This window comes from Neoarius graeffei, chromosome 3 (assembly GCF_027579695.1).
Source record: "Neoarius graeffei isolate fNeoGra1 chromosome 3, fNeoGra1.pri, whole genome shotgun sequence".
In the NCBI taxonomy this organism is placed as follows: Eukaryota; Metazoa; Chordata; class Actinopteri; order Siluriformes; family Ariidae; genus Neoarius; species Neoarius graeffei.
Genome location: NC_083571.1, coordinates 118,214,242 through 118,238,982, shown reverse-complemented (window position 1 = coordinate 118,238,982; position 24,741 = coordinate 118,214,242). Strand labels below are relative to the sequence as shown.

General features: G+C 43.3%; 1 protein-coding gene across 9 annotated transcripts in view; it reads left to right on the top strand.

The window, feature by feature from the left end:
* Positions 1 to 24,741, top strand: part of arid1b (AT-rich interactive domain 1B) — a 123,285-nt gene that overhangs the window by 94,046 nt on the left and 4,498 nt on the right. For 8 of the 9 annotated variants that reach the window (XM_060917993.1, XM_060917990.1, XM_060917988.1 and 5 more), the window contains 10 exons: positions 64 to 191; positions 604 to 701; positions 6,695 to 6,835; positions 8,128 to 8,337; positions 8,780 to 8,990; positions 15,631 to 15,769; positions 18,117 to 18,283; positions 23,286 to 23,409; positions 23,496 to 23,615; positions 23,707 to 23,785. In XM_060917993.1, coding sequence (XP_060773976.1) covers positions 64 to 191; positions 604 to 701; positions 6,695 to 6,835; positions 8,128 to 8,337; positions 8,780 to 8,990; positions 15,631 to 15,769; positions 18,117 to 18,283; positions 23,286 to 23,409; positions 23,496 to 23,615; positions 23,707 to 23,785 — 1,417 coding nt within the window. The remainder of the gene's footprint in view (positions 1 to 63; positions 192 to 603; positions 702 to 6,694; positions 6,836 to 8,127; positions 8,338 to 8,779; positions 8,991 to 15,630; positions 15,770 to 18,116; positions 18,284 to 23,285; positions 23,410 to 23,495; positions 23,616 to 23,706; positions 23,786 to 24,741) is intronic. The other variant, XM_060917992.1, reaches the window with a different exon arrangement.

The window sequence follows — 24,741 nt, the reverse complement described above, 5'->3', positions numbered from 1 at the left end:
GGATCGCCCGACACTGTTTGCCTTCTCTAATACCATCTGCTCTCTGTGTGTTGGGCTCTGCAGGTCAGGTGGGTACCCAGGTGGGCCCCTGATGGGTGGGATGGGTCCCGGAGGCCCCTACAACCCACCACAGAGCGCTAACTCCAGCAGGATGAACCTCCAGGGTCCTCCGTACAGCAACATGCCCTCAGGTAGGAGGGACAGCGCCGTTTCTTACGAGTGCATGCTATATATATATATAATATGGAAATATAAAAATTGAAAGTGTTAAATGTCAGTAAACCCAAAACATGAACCTGTCAGAAAGACGCATTTAGACGATGTTCCCTTTACAGCGCACTGACAGTCAGCCAGGACACGCTTTTCTTTTAGCGCTACAACCAAGAGACACTCAGGCCCCCAGTTTAGTGTTCTGCAGACTGTGTTTATATCCTCACCGACTCGCCGTGATAGACGGCGTTTGGCTCAGTAACACCAGTCTGACACAATAGCAGAACAAGTCGGGGGGGAATAAATATACAGATTGTGTGTGTGGATTTTTTCATCATATTATAAAGCTGCTGCACAGCACTGGTGTGTGTGTGTGTGTGTGTGTGTGTGCAGGTCCCATGCCTGGAGATGGCATGCCTCCCACTGAGCCGAAACTGAGAGCAGAGAAGGAGGAAGGCAGTGTGGCTGGCAACGAACCGCCCAAATCAAAGGTAAAAGCAAGTCACTTTCTGTTTTATTCTCTCTCTCTCTCTCTCTCTGTCTGGTTTTATCATTTTCGGGTCTCGACCCTCTGAATGATGGGAATACTCTGCAGCTTTCCACTCTGTGACTGCCTCTGTGTTTTCCGGCTTGTGGCACGGCTTTAGCTGAGCTGAAGGAGTCGTTGCTGTCCTGCTTCACAAGATACCAAACCAAATCCACACACACGTGCGCGCGCACTAACCTGCGGAGTGTATAACCCGTGCTCCCGCTAAGCCTGAGGTGTTCGAGTGCCGATTCAGTGCTTTGCTCAGATGGCTGGAGCTGACCTGCACGTGTAACGCTCACACCGTGCTGCTGTTCACAGACACACACCTCCGCTCCGTCATGCACTCTCTGTGTATTCTCACACTTCTTTGATTTGTCTGAGAAAACAAACACTAGACGTTCATTTGCACGAGTTGGAGACACATGCTGCTGAAATAAACAGTTAACAGAATGTACGAGTAAATCAGCTGCTGTTTCTGAGAAACAAAATGCAAACCAGGAAGGATCTTGTTGAGTTCTTTTTTCTGAGAACATGAACGTCAGTGAGAACAAATTATTTGTTTGGAAGTTGTGACTGGTGGTCTTGACGCACATGACCAAAGATCTGGCAACATCTGAAGTGTCTGACTGACTGCTGTGATCCAAAAACCACCAGGAAGAGGATGGGACGGGATAAACATGCAGTTGAGAAAACGGTTGTTTAAAAGACTGACTTGTTTACATTTTCAAGTTTGTACAGCGCAGTTATTCCACGAAATCGAGTCGTACATGAGCTGCTGGGCGACGAGGCGCGTAGCACCGAGATCGAGTGGAGTAACTGTTTTATTCTCTCCACATTCACTGGATTTTGAGAAACAGAGCATTTTTATTTTTTGCAAATTCAGTAAATAAAAATTTCATACAAAACGTCTGACAAAATCATTTCCGCTTAGAATGTAAACAAACCGGCGAAATGACAGGAGCAATTTGTGAAAAATGCGATAATTCTTGAAAAAAAATACTTTCATTCCATATTTTGTTGCTTTTTTTGGGGGGGGGGGGTTGTTTTCGACGAGTAGAGTTTTTATTTCGTCCTCCACACGCACCGCCATTTTCTTCTTCAGGGTTGTTTGGCGGTTGGCAAACCAACTTAAAGGTGCGTTACTGCCACCGACTGGGCTGGAGTGTGGAACAGGCGATATGGGGGGGATTGTATTCTTTTAGCTATTTCTGTTTCTTTTAAAAGCTCAATGACAGAGCTGCCATTTTGTTTTTCTCTACTCACAGTATATGAGCTGATAGCCTAGTAGTAGAGTAGCCAATCAGAGCGCGTGAACTTGGATAGAATAATAATCAATGTAATGTAACAGCCTACCAGCTTGTACAGTCCAAAACTTGCCTTCGGATTAGCGAATTCCCGAAATAACCTTCTGAGAGACGAGTACTTCTTTTCGACCAATAAGAAATGAGTCCTTGAACCGATTCCTTTCAGGATTCTTTCAACCTTGGTGTCAGCTAGCGAAACGGCCCACGTTTTCACCAGTTTTGAGCAGAACCATTGTAATCAAGGACGTGTCATGAACGGAGGGTGTTGCACAATTCACAACAGCAGTAGCAAGATGGTGGAGCACGTCGATTACCTGAGCTACTGCTCTGTTATTGTAGATATTTGTTTTCATTCCAGTTTTTCTGAAGATGTCTTCTTTTCCATTGCGTTCTCCATTACTGTGCTCTGCTTCCTCTCCAAGCTAATGACGCCCACTGATGTCGTAGTTCATGCAGGAAAAACTAGTTATATTTTGATTCCAGCTGGGAACCAACTTTTCAGGTTCTGAACCAATTTATTTTTGGTCAAAATGCTGTGAATGGTTGCATATTTGGTGTAAGAACCAGAATGGAACCTGTTCCCTGTTGGTCGAAAAGGGAAATGGGTGATGCCTTTCCACACTCTCAGAAAATAAAGTAGATTATTGTACCTTTAGGGGTACAATGGCTTGTCACTGGGGCAGTACTCTCTAAGGTACTTATTTGTACCCTTTATATAGTGCTTTGGAACACACAATTACCTTGAGCCCCAGGGGGTACATTTGTGTAGATTGGGCCTTGGGGGACGGAAATGGACTCTTATTGTACCCCTGTTTCTAACCGTGCAGCAGAAGTCATGGAGTTGGACTAAATTATAGGACCTTAAGTTTGTTCTCATAGGAAAGTCAGAAGCATTGGGGCCTTGATATTGGTGCAGGATCAGGAACTCTCTTTGGTATTATAACCTTTTTTTCAGTACGTGTGGATTTGGGATTGGAATTTAACTTGTACATGGAGTTTACAAGAACAAAACCGTATCCAGAACCTTGATTTAGACTGGTTTTGTATGGCGTCATTGATGCGACCTTGGATCAGAAGCAGAAATGTAAGAGAACCAACAAAAATGAGCTTCAGGACAGGTGTTAAAGCTGGACCTCCTGTGGGACTGGCCGTTAGGGGGAAGGTTTGCCCGAGTCGAGGTGTTGCTACAGATACAGCTCAATCTCTGACCTGCTGTAGATTAGATGGCGAGCAACGTGGAAGAGGAACCTCAAAGGACTTGGAGAGATTGGTAAGAACGTAGGAAGTAGACAGTCTGAGATTTTTGAGGGCTTTGAGTCAGAACAAGACTTTAAATGCATCATATTGTGGACAGTTTGGAATTTTATGGCTCGGGCGTTGGTGAGAAGACGGACAGCTGGATTGTAGGAAGTTTTTCAGGAAGCTGATCTGGAAGTGATGCGTGCAGGAAAGGAATCGCAGTAATTTAAAGGACTACATGGTATGGATGAGGTTCAGCGATCTGATGGAGCTCATCTCTGTTTAACATCACCTTTAGTTGCTCGTCTTGTGTTGAAATTTGCTTCACGTTGATACCGAAGTGTGTGGGCTCTCTAATCAGAGCAGGCGGGAATAAACCGTTACTTTATAGTAAAGGTGATGATGCACGGGGCAGCTTTTTGGGCAGTGCTGCTGGGCGGTTGCGCTTCGGCACTTTCCCATTGAGATTGTGCAACACAAGTTCTATCTGGACAATTTTGATCGTTTTGGGCAACTTCTTAAAATCATCCAATCAGGGGGGCGTCGTGGCTCAGGTGGATAAGGCGCCACACCATAAATCCGGGGACCCGGGTTCGATTCCGACCCGAGGTCGTTTCCCGATCCTTCCCCGTCTCTCTCTCTCTCTCCTGCTCATTTCCTGTCTCTACACTGTCCTATCCAATAAAGGTGAAAAAAGCCCAAAATATATCTTTAAAAAAAAAAAATCATCCAATCAGAGTGCTAGTAGCGACTAGGGCTGTGCTCATTTGCCATCAGTTGCTCACGATATCGTACCATATATATCGCGATAATCGAGTTAAACGATGTCTTTAATGTATTGTAAGCAGAGGGCGTGAATACGTTTGGCGCCAAAATTATTCAATCAATGAGTCTCGAGACGAGGCCATGGAGACGCATGGGGGACGTAATTATCGGCTTGCAGCGTCTGTAGCAGAGCGCATTGAAGCAGAGCGCCTCATTTCTAGTTTGCATGCCCTGAGTAACTGGAAGCGCCATTTGTAAATAAAAACGTTTTTGGTTGGAACAGGTTGCAAGCATAGAATTTCTGGCATGAAACACGCTTTAAATCAAGTGAAAATTGATGACAACCTGCTACAGAACGGGAGATATGCATGAAATATGTCATATATGGGATTTTCGATTTTCAAGTGAGTAAACGATATCGTATTGTACCCCCGAAAATCGTGCACGATCGAGTATCGCGGGCTGTGAGCACAGCCCTAGTAGCGACTCAAATTTTTAACAAAGATGGCGGCGTCTCCAGCAGTGGAGCGAAGAAAAAGAGAGACAACCTGTATCTTTTTTTTTTTTTTTTAATCATCAGGTTTTTTGTTTGTTTGTTTGTTTGTTAGTGGCCCACCACTCCATAGAGATCGAACGGGATTTAGCTAACTAGCGCTGGTTTTTGCTGACACAATTAGCTGAACGTTATCGCTAGCTGTGTAGGGATAACGCTAGCTCTCTTGTGTTGAGTTAAAAGTGACGGGCGGCTCATGACTTTTTTGTGAGCTGTAATAAAGATTGTCCAACTTATCATCTGATCTAATTCACATGCGGAGCACGACTACTTGTGGAACCCGAGGGCGAAACAGTACAAACTTCAGGATCTAAAAAAAGAAAGCAAGCCTTTCAGGAGCTCTGCCACGCCCTTTTCCTCCTCAGCAGCGTGTCCTGGTCCATGCCCTTTTGTCTTTTTTGCTGAGATGAGGATTAAACGAAGATGTTTTCGTGATGTTTGTGTCAGGTATTAGTTACAGCAGATATGATTTGAGGCAAGTAGCATTTTTTTTAAAGAGATTTTAAAAATGTTTATTATTAACAGAATAATTTGGCTATTTTAACTTATAAATGTTAAAATAATGGTAAATTATCTTTTGACCAGAGGATCTATTCAGTTTTGTTCCAGAAGTGACACTTACTTGAGCAAAATAAATAAAGGCCGAAGCCGAGACAAAAGTGACCGCTGTAAATCTTTGTGTCTGTCTTTGCGATGTCTGTCTCCCTGGCAACAGATTTGCTCTGATCTGATTGGTTGTTGCTCTAATTAGTTGCCCTGTGTCTCACCTGGTTGCCCGTTGCCGGCAACATCACCCAAAAAGCTGCCCCGTGTATCATCACCTTAATTGTTTGTCGTTTATCTGCTTTAGCTCTCTCGGTATTGTTCCTGCTGTTGTCATGTCGCTGCTTTTGTCTCGTGCGTCTGTGCTGAAGCTGTGGAGCTGATTTTTATAACTGCACACCTCGAACATCCCAACAGTGGCTCCTTGACAGTCCTGTGATCTTTCTTCCACAGAATCTCTGGCCACATCCGATCTTTCCTTCTCACAACCCTCACCACTTTCTCCTGATTTTTTTTTTTTCCCCACTTCCCTGAAATATAAGCAAATAAATTGTTTAAACCCCATTTAGAGGATTTTACTTTTTAATGAACATCAAAAACAACATTTGAGCTGCCTGCTTAGACTGTACATCAGTCCGTGCTTGCTGGCTTTCTTGCACTCAGTTTGCATGAAAACTAAACTAAAGGTTAAACAGTGATTGATTTTTAATAATTAGCAACGTTGGGCTTAGCCGATGTGGGAGTTTTAATTCCAGGAAGTTTAATTTAATTTGGGCCGGAGACAGGTCTGTTTCGCTCAGGTCTGCAGCATGCTGAATCCTCTGTTGGATGCATCGTGTGATTTATCGTTTGTCTGCGATGCATCCCTCGTTCCTGGTGGTCACTTCAGTTTCTGTGGGTTGGGTTATGGTGGGTTATGGCTTTTGGGAACATGATATAAAAACACAAGATTTTTTTCAGGAAGAAAGCATTCAGATGGGTTAATCTGCGCTATAATGTGAACGAAGGTGGCTCAGCTGATTTGTAACGTAGCCAATGCCTTTGCCACTACGTTTTAGTGAGCATTACCAGAAGTGTGCTAGTTCTGCACCCACTGGTTTTCCATGTTGTGTAAATTCTCAAAACCAGTGCACACCCACCGAGCTACCTTTTTTTTTTTTTTTGTGGTTGCTTTGTTTTTGGGGTTTTTTTTTTCACTGAGCTCCCCCTCTTTTTTCCCCTCCCCGTATTTCCCTCTTATTTTTTGGTAGAGCGAGTGAACATGCTGCGAGTGAACCGTGTTGTCATCACTGGTGCAGGGTAACACTGGCAGTGTGTGTTAAAGAGAACTAGAAGCTGCTCGCCACTGCATTCTTTCTCTAACAGTCAAGCAGCCTGCTGGTTCTGCAGCAAGAAAAACACTGTGTGTGAGAGAGAGAGAGAGAGAGAGAGAGAAGGATGAGGAATGTAGAAAAAACGGAAACTCCAGCTATGTCTCACTATGTGGTCCTGTTTGTGTGTGTGTGTGTGTGTGTGTGTGCACGCTTGTCCTTCTTTTCTTCTCTGTGACAGGACAGCTCCAGCTCCCACTGTGTGTCTCAGCCCCCCACCCCGTCTCCCCTGTCCCCCAGCCCTGCTAGTCTGTCCTCTAATCACGGCGATGACAGTGACAGCATTAGCAGTCCAGCCTGGCCAAAGACCCCCAGCAGCCCTGTGAGTGCCACAAGCGCGTCCTCTCTCTCTCTCTCTCTCTCTCTCCCACCTTCTTTATCCTGCTTCCATGTGTTTTGTTTTCTCCCCCAGTGTGAACGATACGAGTTGTATTTTTTACACCACAGTGCTGCTGATTGCTCCATCCTGATCAGCATTAATTATTTTATATGAGCGTGCTCATTCTAATCCATTATCGTTTCTATAGCATTAACTTGCGTGACAGACCAGACGCTCCGCTCAACCTGATATAATAAAGGAGTAATTATTGATCCGGTGAGGTTTTCTGTGACGAGCTGATGTAACAGGTGTCAGGAAAGTCTTCAGGACAGAGCAGGGTTTTTTTTTTCTTTTTTTAAATGGTTCGAGGTAACATAGCAAATTCAGGGTGGGAACAGTAACACTACTTTGCACCGTTGAATATTTTCCTGTAGCAGCACACCCCCAAGTGTGTTGTTCCTGTTTTGGAGAACTTCATGACCAGAGTTAATTTCCAGACGTGTGTCTGTACCTGTATCAGGGATTGGTGGTGCATTAGGAGTAGGTTTGGGTGATGTGTTGATACGATATCAATATCATAATAAATTAGGACACAATAAGAAACAACGGAAACTCCAGCTATGTCTCACCATGTGGTCTTTGTTACTGATTAAAGTGTTAATGTATATTTTTATCCAGTTTGCAGTGGTATATAGTTTTTCTGTAAACAGACCCTAAAATGCAGCAGTGGAAACTTCTACCAGAACATTGTGATGGAGCTCGTAAAACATCTGCCGATCTTCCTGATGGTTTTGTGTCGTTTCCATCATCACTGTGTCTTTACATTTCCGTAGAAATGAAATGCTAGCTAAATCATTGCCATGTTTAAAAAAACAAAACAAAAAAACCCATAGCTTTCATGCTCAGTGTCCATATTCTCCAGTTGCCTAGCAACAGTGCTCTTGTGGCTTTTACGACTTGAATGGTGAGTGTGCCGTGTGTTTGTGTTCTCAGGCTGAAAGCAACATAGTGAGAGGCGACTGATTTATAAGAAAGTAAGACCCCGACTAGCCAATCAGATAGGAGAATTACCCACAGCCACAATATAAACCAATAGTTTATTCTTTTATTATATTTTTGTCCCTCTCTCATGAGAAGCTGCATTAAGAGCTTTTGTTTTGATCATGTGGCGTTTCCTTCTGGTTTATTGTCAGTGTTTTTACTATGACTGATTTGAACAGCATGTTCTACAGAATGTGATTCATGTCCCAGGAAGCTGCGTAGTTATTCAGAGGGTGTGTGTGTGTGTTGTGTAGAAGCCGAACCCAGCCACCATGACGAACGAGAAGATCACACGCCTGTATGAGATGGGGAGTGAGCCGGAGAGGAGGGCCTGGGTGGACCGTTACCTGGCCTTCATGGAGGAGAGGGGCACACCTGTACCCAACCTACCCGCCGTAGGGAAGAAGCCCCTGGACCTGTGCCGCCTCTACCTGTGTGTGCGGGACATCGGAGGCCTGGCCATGGTGAGCGAAGGAAGCCAGTTCTGTAGTGATCATCAGTTACAGAACACGTGCGATTCGTCTCAGGGTCCTCTTCTGATCCAAGATCTCCATCCATGATTAACGTTTAAAGATGCACATAAAGACCTTTGATAGAATATAGAGCTGCTTGATTCAATTCAGGATATGAATTCAACCAGAACTGAACTGTTACCTTCCAGAAATGGCAGGCCACGCCTCCTTTACTGGTAGTGACCTACAGAGGCCACTCCTCCTTCACTGGCACTGATGGGTTTCGCCGTGATGGAGGACTTCATACACTGAAATATTTAAAGAGGACCCTGATCCACCTGTCCAGCCCAAATAATCTGAAAATTCGATGAAGCAGTGATTTAAAGCAGCACGCCGCTCGTGTCCGTTTCTTACTTTCCCAGGTTTCGCTGTAACCCCTCCGTTCTGTGTGCAGGTGAATAAGAATAAGAAGTGGCGCGAGCTCTCCACTCATCTGAACGTGGGAACATCGAGCAGCTCCGCGAGCTCTCTGAAGAAGCAGTACATCCAGTACCTGTTCGCTTATGAGTGTAAAGTGGAGCGGGGTGAAGAACCTCCACCAGACGCCTTCAACACTGACGGCAAGAAGCAGCAGCAGCAGGCCAAGATCCAGCCGCCATCACCAGGTACACGGCCTCTCTGTCCTAAACATCACTCGGTTACTAAAAGATCATTTGTACCTTTTCTTTCTTTTTTTAAATTCAGTTTAATGCTGAAAAGTACGACCGAGCAACTCGAAAATGGTAATGGACTTTATTTATTTATTTATTTATTTATTAAATATTTATTAATATTCAGGTCCAGACAAAAATTGTGCTCTAACTGACGGTTTTGACGTCCTGTCACTGTCTGTCTTCACTAATTGCTCCATGTGTGGACGGGTTGCTTTTCTAAGTTAATAACTAATATCTAAACCTTGTGTTTTATAACCGGTCTTGTGTTGTTAGTAGACTACTTTGTTTATAATTGTTTTTTTTGTTGTTGTTGTTGTTTTTTAATTAACTTATTTTTTAATTATACTTTGGCTCTACAGTAATTGGCAAACACTGTTGTGGTTACTCTGCCATTCATTCATTTATTCATTTCCTCACTATTTATTTTTCCCCTTTTTTAGGATTAATGGTGAAGCACATAAAAATAAATAAACTTTTATTTCCTTTATAAAATAAAAATAGTTTCAGATCATGCAGATATTTTTTAAAAAGGCAAAATGAGCTTCACCAAATTAAATTCCCAAATTGCCTAAATAATAGTCCGAAAAATGGAAAAAACATTCATCTGAGGTGTGTTGAGCATTTCAGGTGACATCCATTTGACTCGGGTCTTTTTTTTATTATTATTATTATTTTTTAAATATCCTAAGATCCAGTATGATTGAAAATCTAAAGTCAGTGCTTATTACAGTTTTATTTACAGCATTTGGCGGACGCCCTGATCCTGAGAGGCTTAGACTTTCGTTCCATCACATTAACCCTCTGGGGTCTGAGAGTATTTTCTGGCACTAATGGTTTTGTTGTTAATTTCAACACATCCTCACAGTATTTTCAAAGTCATATGACTTTTTTTTGTATTCAGCACAAGTTCAGCTACAATAATATCTCTGTAGTCTGTACGTCATGATTGTACTTTTAAAAAATACCAGATAAATGAAGATGTTGTAAAAAGCAGTTTTAGAACTGTGTTGGAATGTGTGTAAAAACATGACCTTACCCACTGTGTCGAACCGTTTTGGTCACTTGAGGTGATTCTGTTCAGTCTGAGGAATGGATCAAACACAAAAACTTAACTCTGCTCCATTGATTTGGAGAATTAACTGGCCATCAGAAACATTTATGTTCTATTGTTTTGGGATAAAGGGTTGGCAGTGGGAGGGATATTCAATGAGAAGGGCAAAAAATTCCATTCCATTCTATGAGAAGAGTGAAAACCCCTCCCACTGCCAACTCTTAATCCCATCAGGTCAAGTCCCAATGGGTAAGGTCATGTGTTTTCACACATTCCAACACAGTTCTAATACTGATTTTTACAACACCTTCATTTATCTGCTATTTGACTTTATTTTGGTGTTTGACTCGATTCAGTGTGTCTTGAAATTAACTCTTGTACTATTTTATTCCGTTCAGAGCCACAATCAACTCTGTTACACAATTACTCTGTAATTTTGCTCCAACTCCAAATTTTACTCTCTAAACTCAAAATACAGCAAAATTAACTATTTTTGAGGGAAATACTTTTTAACTCTTGAAAAATTGTTCAGTCATGTTTCCTGTGTTTGCACGACAGCGCACGCATATCAACCAATCTGCTCGTCAGAAATAGACGAAATATGTACACTTACTCGAGCTGATCTTTGGCTGGATCATGTCAAAGTTTTAAAGAAAAAAGGGCACCATTCATCAGTGTCGCGGTTCTCAAGACTGAACCGAATCGCTGTCCTGAATCATCCGAAGCGCATAAAATCCGCGTGCCATCTCGCAACAAGTTTTACCTCCAAATAGCCTGAACTATGTCTGACAGATTTTATCGTGTTTACGGTGGGCGGTCCCACTGCGAAAGAGAAACCAATTGAAACCGAAAGAATGAAAGTGATTACCGTGCCGTTACCATGGGAACAGTCTTTTATGAATGTGTAAGTGTGCGCTCAGCGCTCCGAGTCCGGTGAGACTGAGGAAGGGGACAAGTTTTCTGTTTCATCTAATTTAGGTAATTTAAAAACTGTAATATTATTTGGCAGTGGGCACAGAGGAAAGTGTAAAGTATAAAGTTTGTCAATATGTTTATCATGCTTGTATGATTTAAAAACTTGCGAAGATATTTATCTCAATACATGACCTCCGCATTCTAAACCTGCTGCGCGTCGCTGGAGAAGCTCTCGACCCCAGAGCGTTAATACAACTGAGCGGTTGAGTTTTAAAGGAAAATTCTATTTTTCATTTTCTTAAACCTGGGCCCTGTTTTCTTATCTCTGGGTCCAAATATTTACTCAGGACAAAAATGATTGAAATCATTATTGACTTAGAATGCTAGCCTGGCAAGCCAGAATAAATGTGAATATTTAGTCTGGCCTCGATCCGTAGACATTTCCGACGGGTGTAGGAGGAACAAACCGCTGTCTTTCAAACTGTCTCTGTGCGTATAGGCCAACGCTCTGACCAATCAGCGCAACAGTGACTGTGACGTAGTCAGAGCGACAGAAAGCAGTGGGGGAGACCTTGAAATAAATAATTTTTCAAAATGCGTATTAATTAATAAACAGGTTCTAGATATTAAGAAGTTTGGAGATGATGACCACAAGTTTGGAGTCTGTACCACATACTTAACATAAACTCTTATTTTTTTCCAAGTGTTTTTCAAGGGTTTGCTTAAACTGTTTTTGAGAGTTTTTATTTAGTGGTGTTTGGTGAAATAATTTCCCTTAAATTTAAAATAACGGGAAAATAAGAAACAATCAAAAAGTAATGTTTCAAAGCTGTTTATTAATTCTTCGTACTGCACAAACTAGCCCCATCCTTTTGGCTACGAGCGGAGCCAGCTGGTAGATCAGACTTTTGCCATAGCCGGTCGGCAAAACAGCGAAAACGTCCTTCTTGAAAAGGAATGAGCGGAGAGCCTCTTCCTGCTCATGTTTCAACCAAAACTCCAAGTCTAATTCTTCTAAAACTGATTCCAAAGCGGAGTCTAATGCGCGCTGTACTAGCCCGTAGCCATCTTTCCTGTTGTGCTTTCTCCAGCGTCGCGCAGCTTTGTCGTCACTCCTGCAAAAGTCCGCCCAAAGAATCCAAACAAAAACCTTGCGTTGTGATTGGTGGGCACGATTTGATGCCCGGGGTGTTTTTGTTGATATGGTGCGAGGCTAGACCCATTCGCTAGGCAAAAATATTTTTGGCCGCTAGGCGGGTGGGTCTAGTTTATTAGGCTAATAGAATGCTATAACTGGCAACCACAAAGCAGCTAGATAGTGTAACTCAACAGGGAAGTCAAGCATGCCAGAGTAAGGTGCTTGCTTTCACCACTGACAGACTCGTAATGTTGTCCTATAGCGTGTCGGACACCATGGAAAGGATTCCTGCAGAGACGCACCTGTCCAATTCCCTCAGTAAGTGTAAAGCGCCTGTAGAAAATGACCGTTTCTGCACTTATTGTTTTGGGTTTCTGTTCCTCCGGTCTCTGACGCAGCGCCCCATTCAGTGCCTGTACTCGATCATCACATGGACACCCTAAAGATTGGCACTTCCTTACACGGTTCACACCCTGTGGACGCCGTCGAATTGTGCTGTATTCACAGAGACGCTCCTGTGCCCACCTCAGGGCCCGTATTCACAGTCTGCTCAGACCAAACACCCTTTAGTACCGTTTGCCTTTACCTCTCCGTCTTTGGGTTGCTTGTGAAGGCTTGAACACCACAGCCCACACCCACAGCGTTCCGTCAAGCTGCTTTATAACTCTCTGTTGTTAAAAGCACTATAAATAAACATAATTAACATGATCCTTGTAATACGAGACCCTTAGAAGTCGCCATCGCTGACGGTGCTAAGGTAAAACTCCCCGAGACGACATGAAGAAACCGGGAAAGGACCCAGACTCAAAAGGACACGTATGGAAGATGGTTGTATGATCCCATTTTGTCGTGTTTGTTGTGATGACGGCGTCAGCGTTGCTCCGCCCCATGTTCTGGCTGCGGTTGGGTAATTTGATTTCTCGGATTAGTTTCCGAGTGAGTGATGCGTTGCGTTTGAAAGTGTGTTATAGTGTGCATGATGTTCAGTCTGTCCTTTAGACTGATAGATGGTCCTCCAAAGCTGGGGCTCGTCGCCGGCATCCTTCCTCCATCTGCCCTCAAATCAATTTGAGCTGGCTGTGCGAGCGCTAAAAATATCTGACAGGTGATTTAGTCATGCTGCGAGAGGGAAAGTGAAAGGAGGGGTGGGGAGGAGAGGGAGAGCTGTCAAGCAAGCCGCTGAAGGATTTCCCTCCCTCCCTCCCTCCTTCCTTCCTTCACTCGGAGAGAGAGAGAGCGCTGTCAGGCAGCAGGAGGGGGGTTCCCCGGGGAAGATTAATAGGAGGCGGAGTGTGAGATATAAACAAAAATGACCTCCGTCTGACCCCTACACAGCGACCAGTGAGCCAGCATTTTTCCCCTCTCTTCTTTTCCCTCCCTCCTTCCCTCACTCGCACTGAATATGGCATCAAGGTCACTCCAGTTCATGCTCGCGTGTGTGTGTGTGTGTGTGTGTGTGTGAGGCCCTTCCTCCTGTAACCAATCTGCATTGTTTACTTTCAGAGCTGACACACTTTCATTACATCGTAATGCTGCACTGCTTTTCTTTTTTTTCCCTCCAGCTCTGCCAATTAATTCCTCCACTTATCCTCCGCCACATTTTTTTTATTACGATGTCTGCTTATACAAGATCCTGTGCCTGCTGTATCCACGTCTTATTAGATTATAGAAATTAAACGATTTGAGAGTATTTTGTAAGGTCTTTCCTTTTTTTAATACGCCTCATTTATTCATTACGACATGCAAATGCTGATATTAAAAATCTTTAAATATAAAAAGTGGATGTTGCAGTTTATAAGTGAAGTGCATCGTCTTAAAGGAGAACTGAAGGCAATTTTTTTTTTTTATTATCAAAATTCTATTTCTCATTTTATTAAATATCGGAACGCATGTTTGATCGCTATTTTGTCGCTGCTATAGCAAGTTCTGAGTGTTTGAAATATGCTCTGTAATATATCAGTCCATATGTCAAAGCAATGGGCGTAAACGAGATTCGCTGAGACCTGTGCGAGACATCGTAGGACGGAAGTAAAACGTACAGCCGAAATCAAAGTCACCGACATCTGCCAACGTCGTCAAAAGCCGCGCGCGCCCTCTTTCGAATGCTGACATAATCACGCCGGAAGTTTTGTTTGTTCTGATAGCAATCAGGAAAGTTAGAGAAAAGTCGGCAGTAATCGTCATTTAAACTCGTTTTTGTGCAATACTTCGTTTGGAAAACAGTTTTCAAAATGGCAGTGCTGACGCCTGGCTGACACTTCTTCACGTTTCGAAGTCTTGCACAAGTCTGGTGAAGATCGCGCGGATAAGCGACGCCTGCCGTGGACCAAACGCACTAAATTCAACATGGCTACAAACCCAATAGGCCGATAAGTATAATATTTAATTGCAGTTAGTTGCCAATATGAGTCACGATATAAGGTTACTAAAACTGAAAACGTAATTGAATAACCTGTTAATTAAGAAATAAAGCAAGTTTAAAAATGACCTCAGTTCTCCTTTAACTGGCAGTAAAGGAGCGAGTCATTTATTTGTTCTTCAGTAAGGGCTGGTCGGGGTTGCGGTGGATCTGGCGTCGAGGATTAGTTTTTTGAGTGAGGGATGAATAAATGGTGTTATAGTGTGAATAATGTTCAGTCTGATCCCTTCAGGCTGATCTAGTCGTGGTGGCTCGGCGGTTAAAGGGGCTGACCCGCCCTTCCCACAATCCTGTCCTTTGTTTTTGTCTTGAAATCATGTGACCACTACTCCGCTATATTTCTGTGCAGCAAAACCTCTGCAAATTCCCTGTTACTGATCACTTTGAAATCCTTCGTGGATGTTCTCTTCATCTTCATGTCATGTGTGAAAGTTTTGAGTAGAATATGCCTGATGTTTTCTTTCCTTCTTGGCTGACCATGAGATGGAAACGGAATGGATCGGCGGCTTAATTGTTGCTGGATTGCTGATTGTTTTTCAAGCAGTGGAATATCCATGGATGTGATTACTTATCAGAAGTTCAGGGTTCGAGCCCCAGCACTGCCAGCTTGCCACTGGTGGGCCCTTGAGCAAGGCCTTTAACCCTCTCTGCTCTCTGTATCATGGTGCTCTGACTCCAACTTTCTAGCAAGCTGAGAGATATGCAAAAGAAAAACTAATTAATTGTGCTGTAATGTGTATGTGACAAATGAAGGCTTGGTCATCAGGAGTCTATCCTAGAAAAAGTGGCTGTAAGGCTGGAATATACCTTGGATGGGATGCCAGCGCGCACGCACACGCATTCACACGCTCGTTCACACCTAGAGACGCGGGTGGCCGACCCAGTGCACCTCCTGCCATGTGTTTGGATGGTAGGAAGAAACCTGGAGGAAACCCACATGAACATGGGGAGAACATGTGAAACTCCACCGAACCCTGACCCTCTGAAGCGCTGAGTGAAGGACTGGTTAGAAGAAACACCACATTAATGTATTCATCACATTATTTGTGTTTTGTTTCTCCCCCCGTAGCGAACTCCGGCTCTCTCCAGGGCCCTCAGACTCCTCAGTCGACAGGCAGCAGCTCCATGACCGAGATGCCCGGGGATTTAAAGCCGCCGACTCCGGCCTCTACTCCACACAGCCACATGCCCCCTCAGCAAAGTGCCAGGTGGGTAAAATGCATCGCGTTCTGCTGATGAACTCCGCAAACGATCTTGAATCTCCAGGTCCACAGTGCTGTAGGCTTCACTTTCTGACTCTTGTTCACTATAAGCGGCTCTACTGAAAGCTCAGGACGAACAAAGGCACGATGGGCTTTAACAAGGACGGGTATGAGATAAAAATAAATAGATAACTAAATAAACACCTGCTTGGAAACAAGGGTTCTTGGTGATGGTGCATTAGAAAGGTCATGGTTTGGTCAGTTTATAGAATTGATTATACTGTATATAAAGTTATTCCATGAAATCGAGTCGTACATGAGCTGATGGCTGTAATCCCTGTACGACGAGAGTGAGTGGAATAACTGTTTTATTCTCTCCACATTCACTGGATTTTGAGAAACGGAGCATTTTTATTTTTTGCAAACTCGATAAATAAAAACTTTATACAAAACGTCCGACAGAATCATTTCAGCTCAGGCGGACTTCTAAAAACCTGTCGATGGCGGCATTAACTGACTTTAGTGGGTTTTTTGTGTGTTTTTTTAATAGAAAGTGCCGTCTCGCTGTCGTGCCGAGGAATAGAATAGCTTTAGACGTGTATTTAATTCTTCCTCAGACATTTCAGTTCTGTAATTTTCAAACTTCTTTGAGTTTTTGAACCAGTCTAAAAAAATTCAACACGTTTTAATGCTTAAAGATGACGAATGTAAACAAACCGGCGAAATGACCGGAACAATTCGTGAAAAATCCAATAATAATAATTATTCTTGAAAAATAAAAATATACTTTTTTTTTTTTGCTTTTTTTTTGTATTCTTTGGGGTTTTGTTTTCGAGGAGAGTTTTTATTTTGTCCTCGGTTGGTTCAGTAACACGATCTGCCATTTGTTTTTTTCTACTCACGGTATATGAGCTGATATCCTAGTAGTAGAGTAACCAATCAGAGCACGTGATTGCTCATAACCAGTGAATATGGATAGAAAAAAGATATCAAATATGGCACATAATGTAGTTTACTGTTGCTGACTCTGAATTGCATGTGAGAGTGATATGCATGAGTGTTTATTAATATAGCTTTATGTAGGTCAGAATATATGGGCGGCACGGTGGTGTAGTGGTTAGCGCTGTCGCCTCACAGCAAGAAGGTCCGGGTTCGAGCCCCGGGGCCGGCGAGGGCCTTTCTGTGCGGAGTTTGCATGTTCTCCCCGTGTCCGCGTGGGTTTCCTCCGGGTGCTCCGGTTTCCCCCACAGTCCAAAGACATGCAGGTTAGGTTAACTGGTGACTCTAAATTGAGCGTAGGTGTGAATGTGAGTGTGAATGGTTGTCTGTGTCTATGTGTCAGCCCTGTGATGACCTGGCGACTTGTCCAGGGTGAACCCCGCCTTTCGCCCGTAGTCAGCTGGGATAGGATCCAGCTCGCCTGCGACCCTGTAGAACAGGATAAAGCGGCTACAGATAATGAGATCTGAATATTTTTTGGGTTATAACTTTGATCTTAAAACAGAAGTTCAAGCAATTTTAGTTCAGAAATTGCTCACTTCTTCTTGAGATGACGTTTCTGAGCCAAGACGGAGCTGTTGAGTGAGAGACGCTTATTTCTCTCACTTAATATTAACATGCGCTACGTAGTGTATGCATGTTGAAGGTCCCATTACAGACTTGGTCTCCTCTTTACTGTTCTAATTACCTCCACTCTTTTGCGGAGGGTTTGGAGTGCGGTGTCTGTTCAGTGGGGTTGAGGTCAGGGCTCTGTGCAGGCCACTCGAGTTCTTCCACTCGACCCTGGCAAACCATGTGTTCATGGAGCTCGCTTTGTGTACGGGAGCACCGTGACATTGTAGAAAATTGTGTGCGTCCAGCTTTGTAGGTGTGATGGTCAGGTGTCCACATACTTTTGGCCATGTATTGTACATTTTGCATGCAGACATTGTCACAAAAGCTGTGGCTGAGTGTCAGATTTACTTGATCTTCACTGGTTCTTGTGCTAAAGAGGTGACTGGTTTGTTTGTTTGTTTAAGTGGTCTCCAGTGACCACCTCACTCATCCCGTCCAGACCTCGGCCTGCTGGGAATATTGTAAAATGATGGTCCATCCATCCTCACAGTGTGAACAGTTTTCTTTTCAGCAGGATCCAAAATGTCCGATTTTCACACTTTACCCTAGAAACCGTGGTACGGCTTCCACGCCGACGGTCCCATTATCCACAAAATTTGAAACCCTGTCACATCACACACTGCATTACAGAGAAAAGAGCTCTGGCTAATTACCAAGTGTTCTGTCGAGACGGCGTGCGTTCTTTTATTTTGATTTCCTGTTTGTGTTGATCCTGGTTCTGTTTGACCTTTCTCTGCAGAAACAGTGGTGTCAGTGTACAGGATCCGTTTTCTGATAGCAGCGATCCAGCTTTCCAAAAGCGAGCCAACATCCCTCCTGGTATGATGTACCAGCAGGGAGGAGGGGGCATCGATGCCCGAATGCAGTATGATGCCAACAAGGAGCCCTACGGAGGTCAAAGGAAAGGTGAGTCAGTGTAGCGTAAAAAGTCTAATCAATAAAGGTCAACTTTTTTCTTTTTTAAATTCCCGTCTTCAGGCGTCCTGTTCTGACGGGCTGCTTCTTGCCATGTCGTGGTGGTGTGTGCGTGTTTCAGTCTCATCTCTCCAGCAGTAGTTGTGATTTAAGGTGGTTTGTTTGGCAGCACTGCCCCCTAGTGTCTGCTTTGTTGCATATCTAATGTTGTCATTTATCAAGCACCATTTTCCAGCGAACCCTTACTGGGGCTGTTTCTCCTGATCGACTGAATGTGCCTGAGAAACAGCGCATGGTTCCACTGCCTTCAGAGCCAAACTGCTGTGGAATAAGCAAACTCTACTATCCGCAATTAAATAATTTAGTATCTGGAATGTTTTATCACCACAGACAAGAATTAATGCACATGTGGACAGATGTGTCTGGTAAAAGGAATTGTGGTTTGTTTGGTTTGTTTAAGCAATAACAGTATTCTGTATCTATTTATTTTACTGCAGATGCCTGCAAAGTCGAGGTTTCCTCTTCAAATCATTATTTTAAGTCTGTGACCTTATTTTTTTTTAGCAACACATGGCATAAACATAAATGTGATGAGTTTTATAGCGGCGCTCACTGCGTGCAGAGCGGAGCCCTACACTTAAGAGAACATGGTAATGCATCAGCATGATGCTTGATGGCTTTTGCGACCGTACAATGTCCGTACATACGTATGAGATGTGTGCGCCACCATAAGAGAGATGGGTTTTTATCCACTGCTTATTTTTAATTCACTTTTAAAAAAGAAAAAAATAATAACAACATGGGGTTATTTACTACCACATCAATCCTCTATACTACTAAAGGAAGGCTGTCTGTTTCTGTCTGGTCACTTATGCAAATCAACGCGGCTGGACACACCCCCTCCATACCTGGCACATGGATTGGTGACGCCCCAGAGGGGCCCGAGACAACAATTTCGATTTTCCAAAACATGGGATTAGTGCTGATCCAACACGCTATTAATTTCCCGTAGGCTACATGCTCACGCTAACACACTGCACGCAGCCTCGGCAGAGAATCCCCTCCCCCGCTTGCCTGAGAGTTTCGATTGTACTTGCAATCGCCGCTCCTCACCGGAGGTTTCTGCTACGGCCGAGTCTACGGCCGAGCGATTTGTGTCATTTTGACAGAACACCGTGAAAACAAACACACACATTATATATAAAATCAATCATGTGTCCACTCAGCTCTCCACTGGGCCGTTCAGAGGCAGTCCGGTTCACAGGCAGTAACGACTAGTTTTATGGGAAATCCTGATGATTTTTGTTTCCCACAGCAGGCAATGTATATTTGTACTGTGTGCTTTTTTTTTAACCTGAATGATTTCTTACTCTGCACACTCCTAAACAATCATTGTATAGTTCAATAGTAATCATGAGCATCTTTCCTTAGTTATAGGTAATCTAAAACTACCACGGGTTGATATCGATTAGTTTCTATGTCCAATAATATTGGATCATAACTCTATAGGAAATGGCGTAAAGTGAAAGCGCTGGTTCACTGCTGTCCCCCAGGCGCCCAGCAGAGTCGCACCATAATAAACATGCTGGTGGTGTTTCTGGCGCATGGCATGCGGCGTCAAAGAAAGGAATAAATACGTATCATAACTGCGATGCGTCTCTCATTATTGGTCTCACTGTCACACGACGATGCAGTGATTTATTGAGGTGAAAAACACGACACGATTCATTCATGGTGCTGTAATATCATTATTCTGTTCAGGGGGATTTTGTTCCCTTGGGAATATTTTGTTGATAAACTCATCAGGAGCTCTGCTTTTAGGCAGCGAATAACAGTTATTCCACGATATGTAGTGAAAGTTCATTATGTCTACCTATTGAAACTATTCTTTAAATTCGTTTCTTAAGACAAAGATTTTTTAAGATGTTACCTTGACAGTTTCAGCGATAAACTTCCACCTTCTTCAAAACAGTCACCAGATGTCGAGTGGTGACGTGCCTTATCAGCTGATGTTACTCTAAGGAGGCGTGAACGTCCCGCCCAATTTGACAGGTAGTTCACGCCTCCTGCTGTTTTGAAGAAGGCGGAAGTTTATCGCCGAAACTGTCAAGGTAACATCTTAAAAAATCCTTGTCTTAAGAAACGAATTTAAAGAATAGTTATTCCACGAAATCGAGTCGTACATGAGCTGATAGCTATAATCCGTGTACGACAAGATTGAGTGGAATAATTTTTCTCCCCACATTCACTGGATTTTGAGAAACAGAGCATTTTTATTTTTTTGCAAATCTGATAAATAAGAACTTAATACAAAATGTCTGACAAAATCATTTCGGTTTAGAACGTAAACAAACCGGTGAAATGACAGGGGCAATTTGTGAAAAATGTGATAATTCTTAAATTAAAGATACGTTCTTACCATCAAATACGCTCACTCCATATTTTGTACCTTTTTTTTGGGTTTTGTTTTCGATTAGAGTTTTTATTTCGTCCTTGGTTGGTTCAACAACACGCTCTGCCATTTTGTTTTGCTCTACTCACAGTATAGACCCCTTTCACATGACGTCACCGCGCCGTGAGATTTTGTTAGGCGCCGTATCGGAAGACCAAGTACATGCACTCACAATATAAAACAAAGTACGAGCGAGAGTAAAGTGACACGATGGCTGATAATTCTGGTTATGTGAGTACATTACCAGCTGCAGAAAGGGCACGGTATGTGGAGAAACTGGCTGTGATTGATGGGTTTGACCCATATGATAAGACTCGCGGCAAGGGAGAATGGAAACATAAGGAGGACCGGACACCAATTCTGCCGTCTGTTTGCTACCCAGACATTGTAAACTATTTGTTGTTTACACCCAGTGCCTACACTCAGTGTTCGAACTATGCCGATGTTTTCGGGGGGCCCCTTTTTTTCCCTTGGGGGGGGGGGGGGGGGGGGGGGTGCTTGCGCTTGTCTCGGAGCGCGGATCTCCAAACACATGAGAAGCCTATCTTACGCACATATCACGCGGACTCCACACCTCCACACACGCATCGCATCTGAAGTCATAACTCATCAGGGGAAATCGTGTCCGCATTGGCATGTTCAAAAAACAACCTCGCGTCAACAATGATACCACACGCAAGAAAAAAAAAAAAACAGTCAGGCTACTCAACAACCAACCTGGCAGCAGCAGTCGTTGTCATATCGGTTTATTTTATCTTTGATGTAAACAACACTTCAGATATGCAAATGCTTCCCGTTACACACGATTGCTATGTCAATAAACATCATTTTGCCAATATTTTAGAGACCCCCCAACATTTCCCAAATCATGTTTTCAAGGGATCTCATGTCTGTTTCAGGGGATCTCGGATCCCCCGAGTACCCCGTAGTTCGAACACTGCCTACGCTGCTGATGACTTGAAAGCCTACAAAGGGCTACAGGCTTACAGTTATGTTGTTAGTGGCTTGGTTCGTGATATTACAGCTGTTATTAAGAATAACCTACACATAGTTATGGCCAAGGTAATCTTGTTGATATTTATCTTTTAATAATATATCTTTTCAGTTGAAAAATTAATACTTTGTTACTATTAAGGTATCCATAATTTAAGTTAATTTATCCAAATTATACATATGTGTTTGATATATGCCTACACAACAACTATGCTTTATATAATAGGAGGGAGAGCAAGCCCCAAACCATCCTAAATTATTATTATTATTATTATTATTATTATTATTATTATTAAATTGTAGAAGTCTGGGAGGCTTGCTCCTCATACAGTTATCAACTTGAGGCCAATTTAGCATGTTTTAAATCTGAATTTCTTGCGTTTGCTTACCTCAAAAAGTGTCCGCAGATCATGCACAGACTTATCCATTATATCCACACGTTTTTGCCAAGTCTCACACAGGTTTCTTTCAAGTCTACTGTTGGGCCAATAAATCATAAATAAAACAGCTCAGATTTGTTTGTTTAAGTCGTTTGCCACTCCACTTTATTCTCGTGGGTTCACTTATTTCCCCCTAATCATGAGTTTGTTGGTCTTCCAAAATGGCGCAGGGTCTGTTTACTTCCGGTTTCGGGTGACGTCAGTGAAAGGGGTCTATAGGAGCTGATAGCCTAGTCGTAGAGTAGCCAATCAGAGCATGCGATTGCTCATATCCAGTGAATGTGGAGAGAATAAGTATCTATATTAAGCTTCTGGCTTTAAGATATTTTACCATCCGATGCTTTAGATGATTCTTCTGTGTCTGAACACGGTTAAATATATCATTATAGACGATGATTACGCACAAAACAACAGGTTTTTCCCAGTTTGAGTATTTTGACAGTGTAGCTTCTCTCAAAGTAATGACTCTACCCCAGAATTAGCATTCGGTGGCGGCACGGTGGTGTAGTGGTTAGCGCTGTCGCCTCACAGCAAGAAGGTCTGGGTTCGAACTCAGTGGCCGGCGAGGGCCTTTCTGTGTGGAGTTTGCATGTTCTCCCCGTGTCTGCGTGGGTTTCCTCCGGGTGCTCCGGTTTCCCCCACAGTCCAAAGACATGCAGTTAGGTTGACGTGGGACGGCCTTGGGCTGAGGTGCCCTTGAGCGAGGTACCGAACCCCTGACTGCTCCCCGGGCGCTCTGGTGTGGCTGCCCACTGCTCTGAGTGTGTGTTCACTGCTTCAGATGGGTTAAATGCAGAGGATGAATTTCACTGTGCTTGAAGTGTGCATGTGACAAATAAAGGTTTCTTAGTTCTTATTTTCAACCATATATTTTGAAAGCAGGATCATATTTTTTTATGTCCGTTTTGAACTTGTTTGAACTGATGGCACTGACTCGAAATGGTTAGCTGCCCATTCCAGACCACCAGCTTCTTGATTTCAGGATCGAACTACTTTCGCTGGCCATTTCTGGTTTTGTGGAGCAGTCTCAAGAGCCAGAGCACATTATCCGTGGAAAAGAATCATTTAAAATATTTCAGTCTTAAACACTGCATGTGTGTATTTGTAGGTGGCAATGACTCTTTCATGCCAGGGCCAATGCCCAGCAGTGGCATGCAGGATATGTACCCACGAGGACCCCAGGCCATGGGCATGAGACCCCAGTACCCTTACAGCCAAGGCTTTGACAGAAGGTCAGTAATATTTCACAATAAGCTACTGGACAGCTTGACTCGCCTCTCAATCCAGCTTCATGTATTTTGCCACGTGTCTTCATCAGGCCTGACCATGCCATGGGCCCCGATGGTGGAATGGTGCCTCCTGGAAATCAGAACAACATGATGCCTTCCAACAGCGATCCAAACATGTACCCAGGAAATAGATACCCATCACATCAGAGGTAAGGACTAGTCGGGTTTTTTTTTCCCTTTTGTGGGTGAATAAGTACATGTCCAAACTTGATGGCTGAGTGGTGCGTGTTCTTTATGTAGGCACGGCCATGACGGTTACGGACAGCAGTATCCTCAAGGCATGCCGTACAGTGCACATGGAATGTACCCACAGCCACAGGTCAGTCTGCAGGTGCAGCGCTCGTGGTCAGACAAGTTCATGTGGAATTGTTCACTTTATGTTGAGAGACATTATATTTTCTGAATATTGTAGTTTCATTTAGCTTCAAATACAATTAGCTCATGACTACATACGTTAATATAACGTAAATGATGATAAAACAACACTAAATTGCTGTCTGATGTGGTAACACAAATTCAACGTGGTTTTTGTAAGGAATAGTGCGGAGTCGTAGGGTAAGTTTTGATATTCGTCTAGAACATTTGAGAGAATTGACAGACAACAAATAACAGAATATAAACTAGATAGACATCGGGACTAAAGTCATAGTGATTTGCGCTCGCTGTTGCAAACTGGGACGTCTGGTCACCGTACCCTACAGATCCAGAACAGTCAGAGATAAAGAATGACGCTTAGCGAAGAAAAGTTGCGTCTTGCTGCCCTGAGCAAAAAAAAAAAAAAAAAAAAATCATGAAAATCGACAGAGTTATAAGCGATTGAAAAAAATCCCATTTTTCACGGATCAATCCGGATCGGTGATCCAGATCAGCACCACAAGTCATAGCAACGTAATTCAGCCTAGAGGTGGTATTCATGTGAAATTTGATGGTGATTGGTTGAAAACTGAGGGAGAAATAGCATCCTAAAAAATGTTAGGAGAAGAATAAAGAACTAGATAGACTGTGGCCTAAAATCAGTGATTTGCACTCGTGCTTACAAACCGGGACGTCTGGTCACCGTACCCTACAGATCCAGAACGGTAAGAGATAGAGAATGACGCTTGGCGAGGAAAAAAATCCCATTTTTCATGGATCATTCCAGTTTGATGATCCAGATCAGCACCAAAAGTCATAGCAACGTAATTCAGCCCAGAGGTGGTATTCATGTGAAATTTGGTGATTGGTTGAAAACTGAGGGAGAAATGGCGTCCTAAAAACGTTATGGGAGGAGTAATA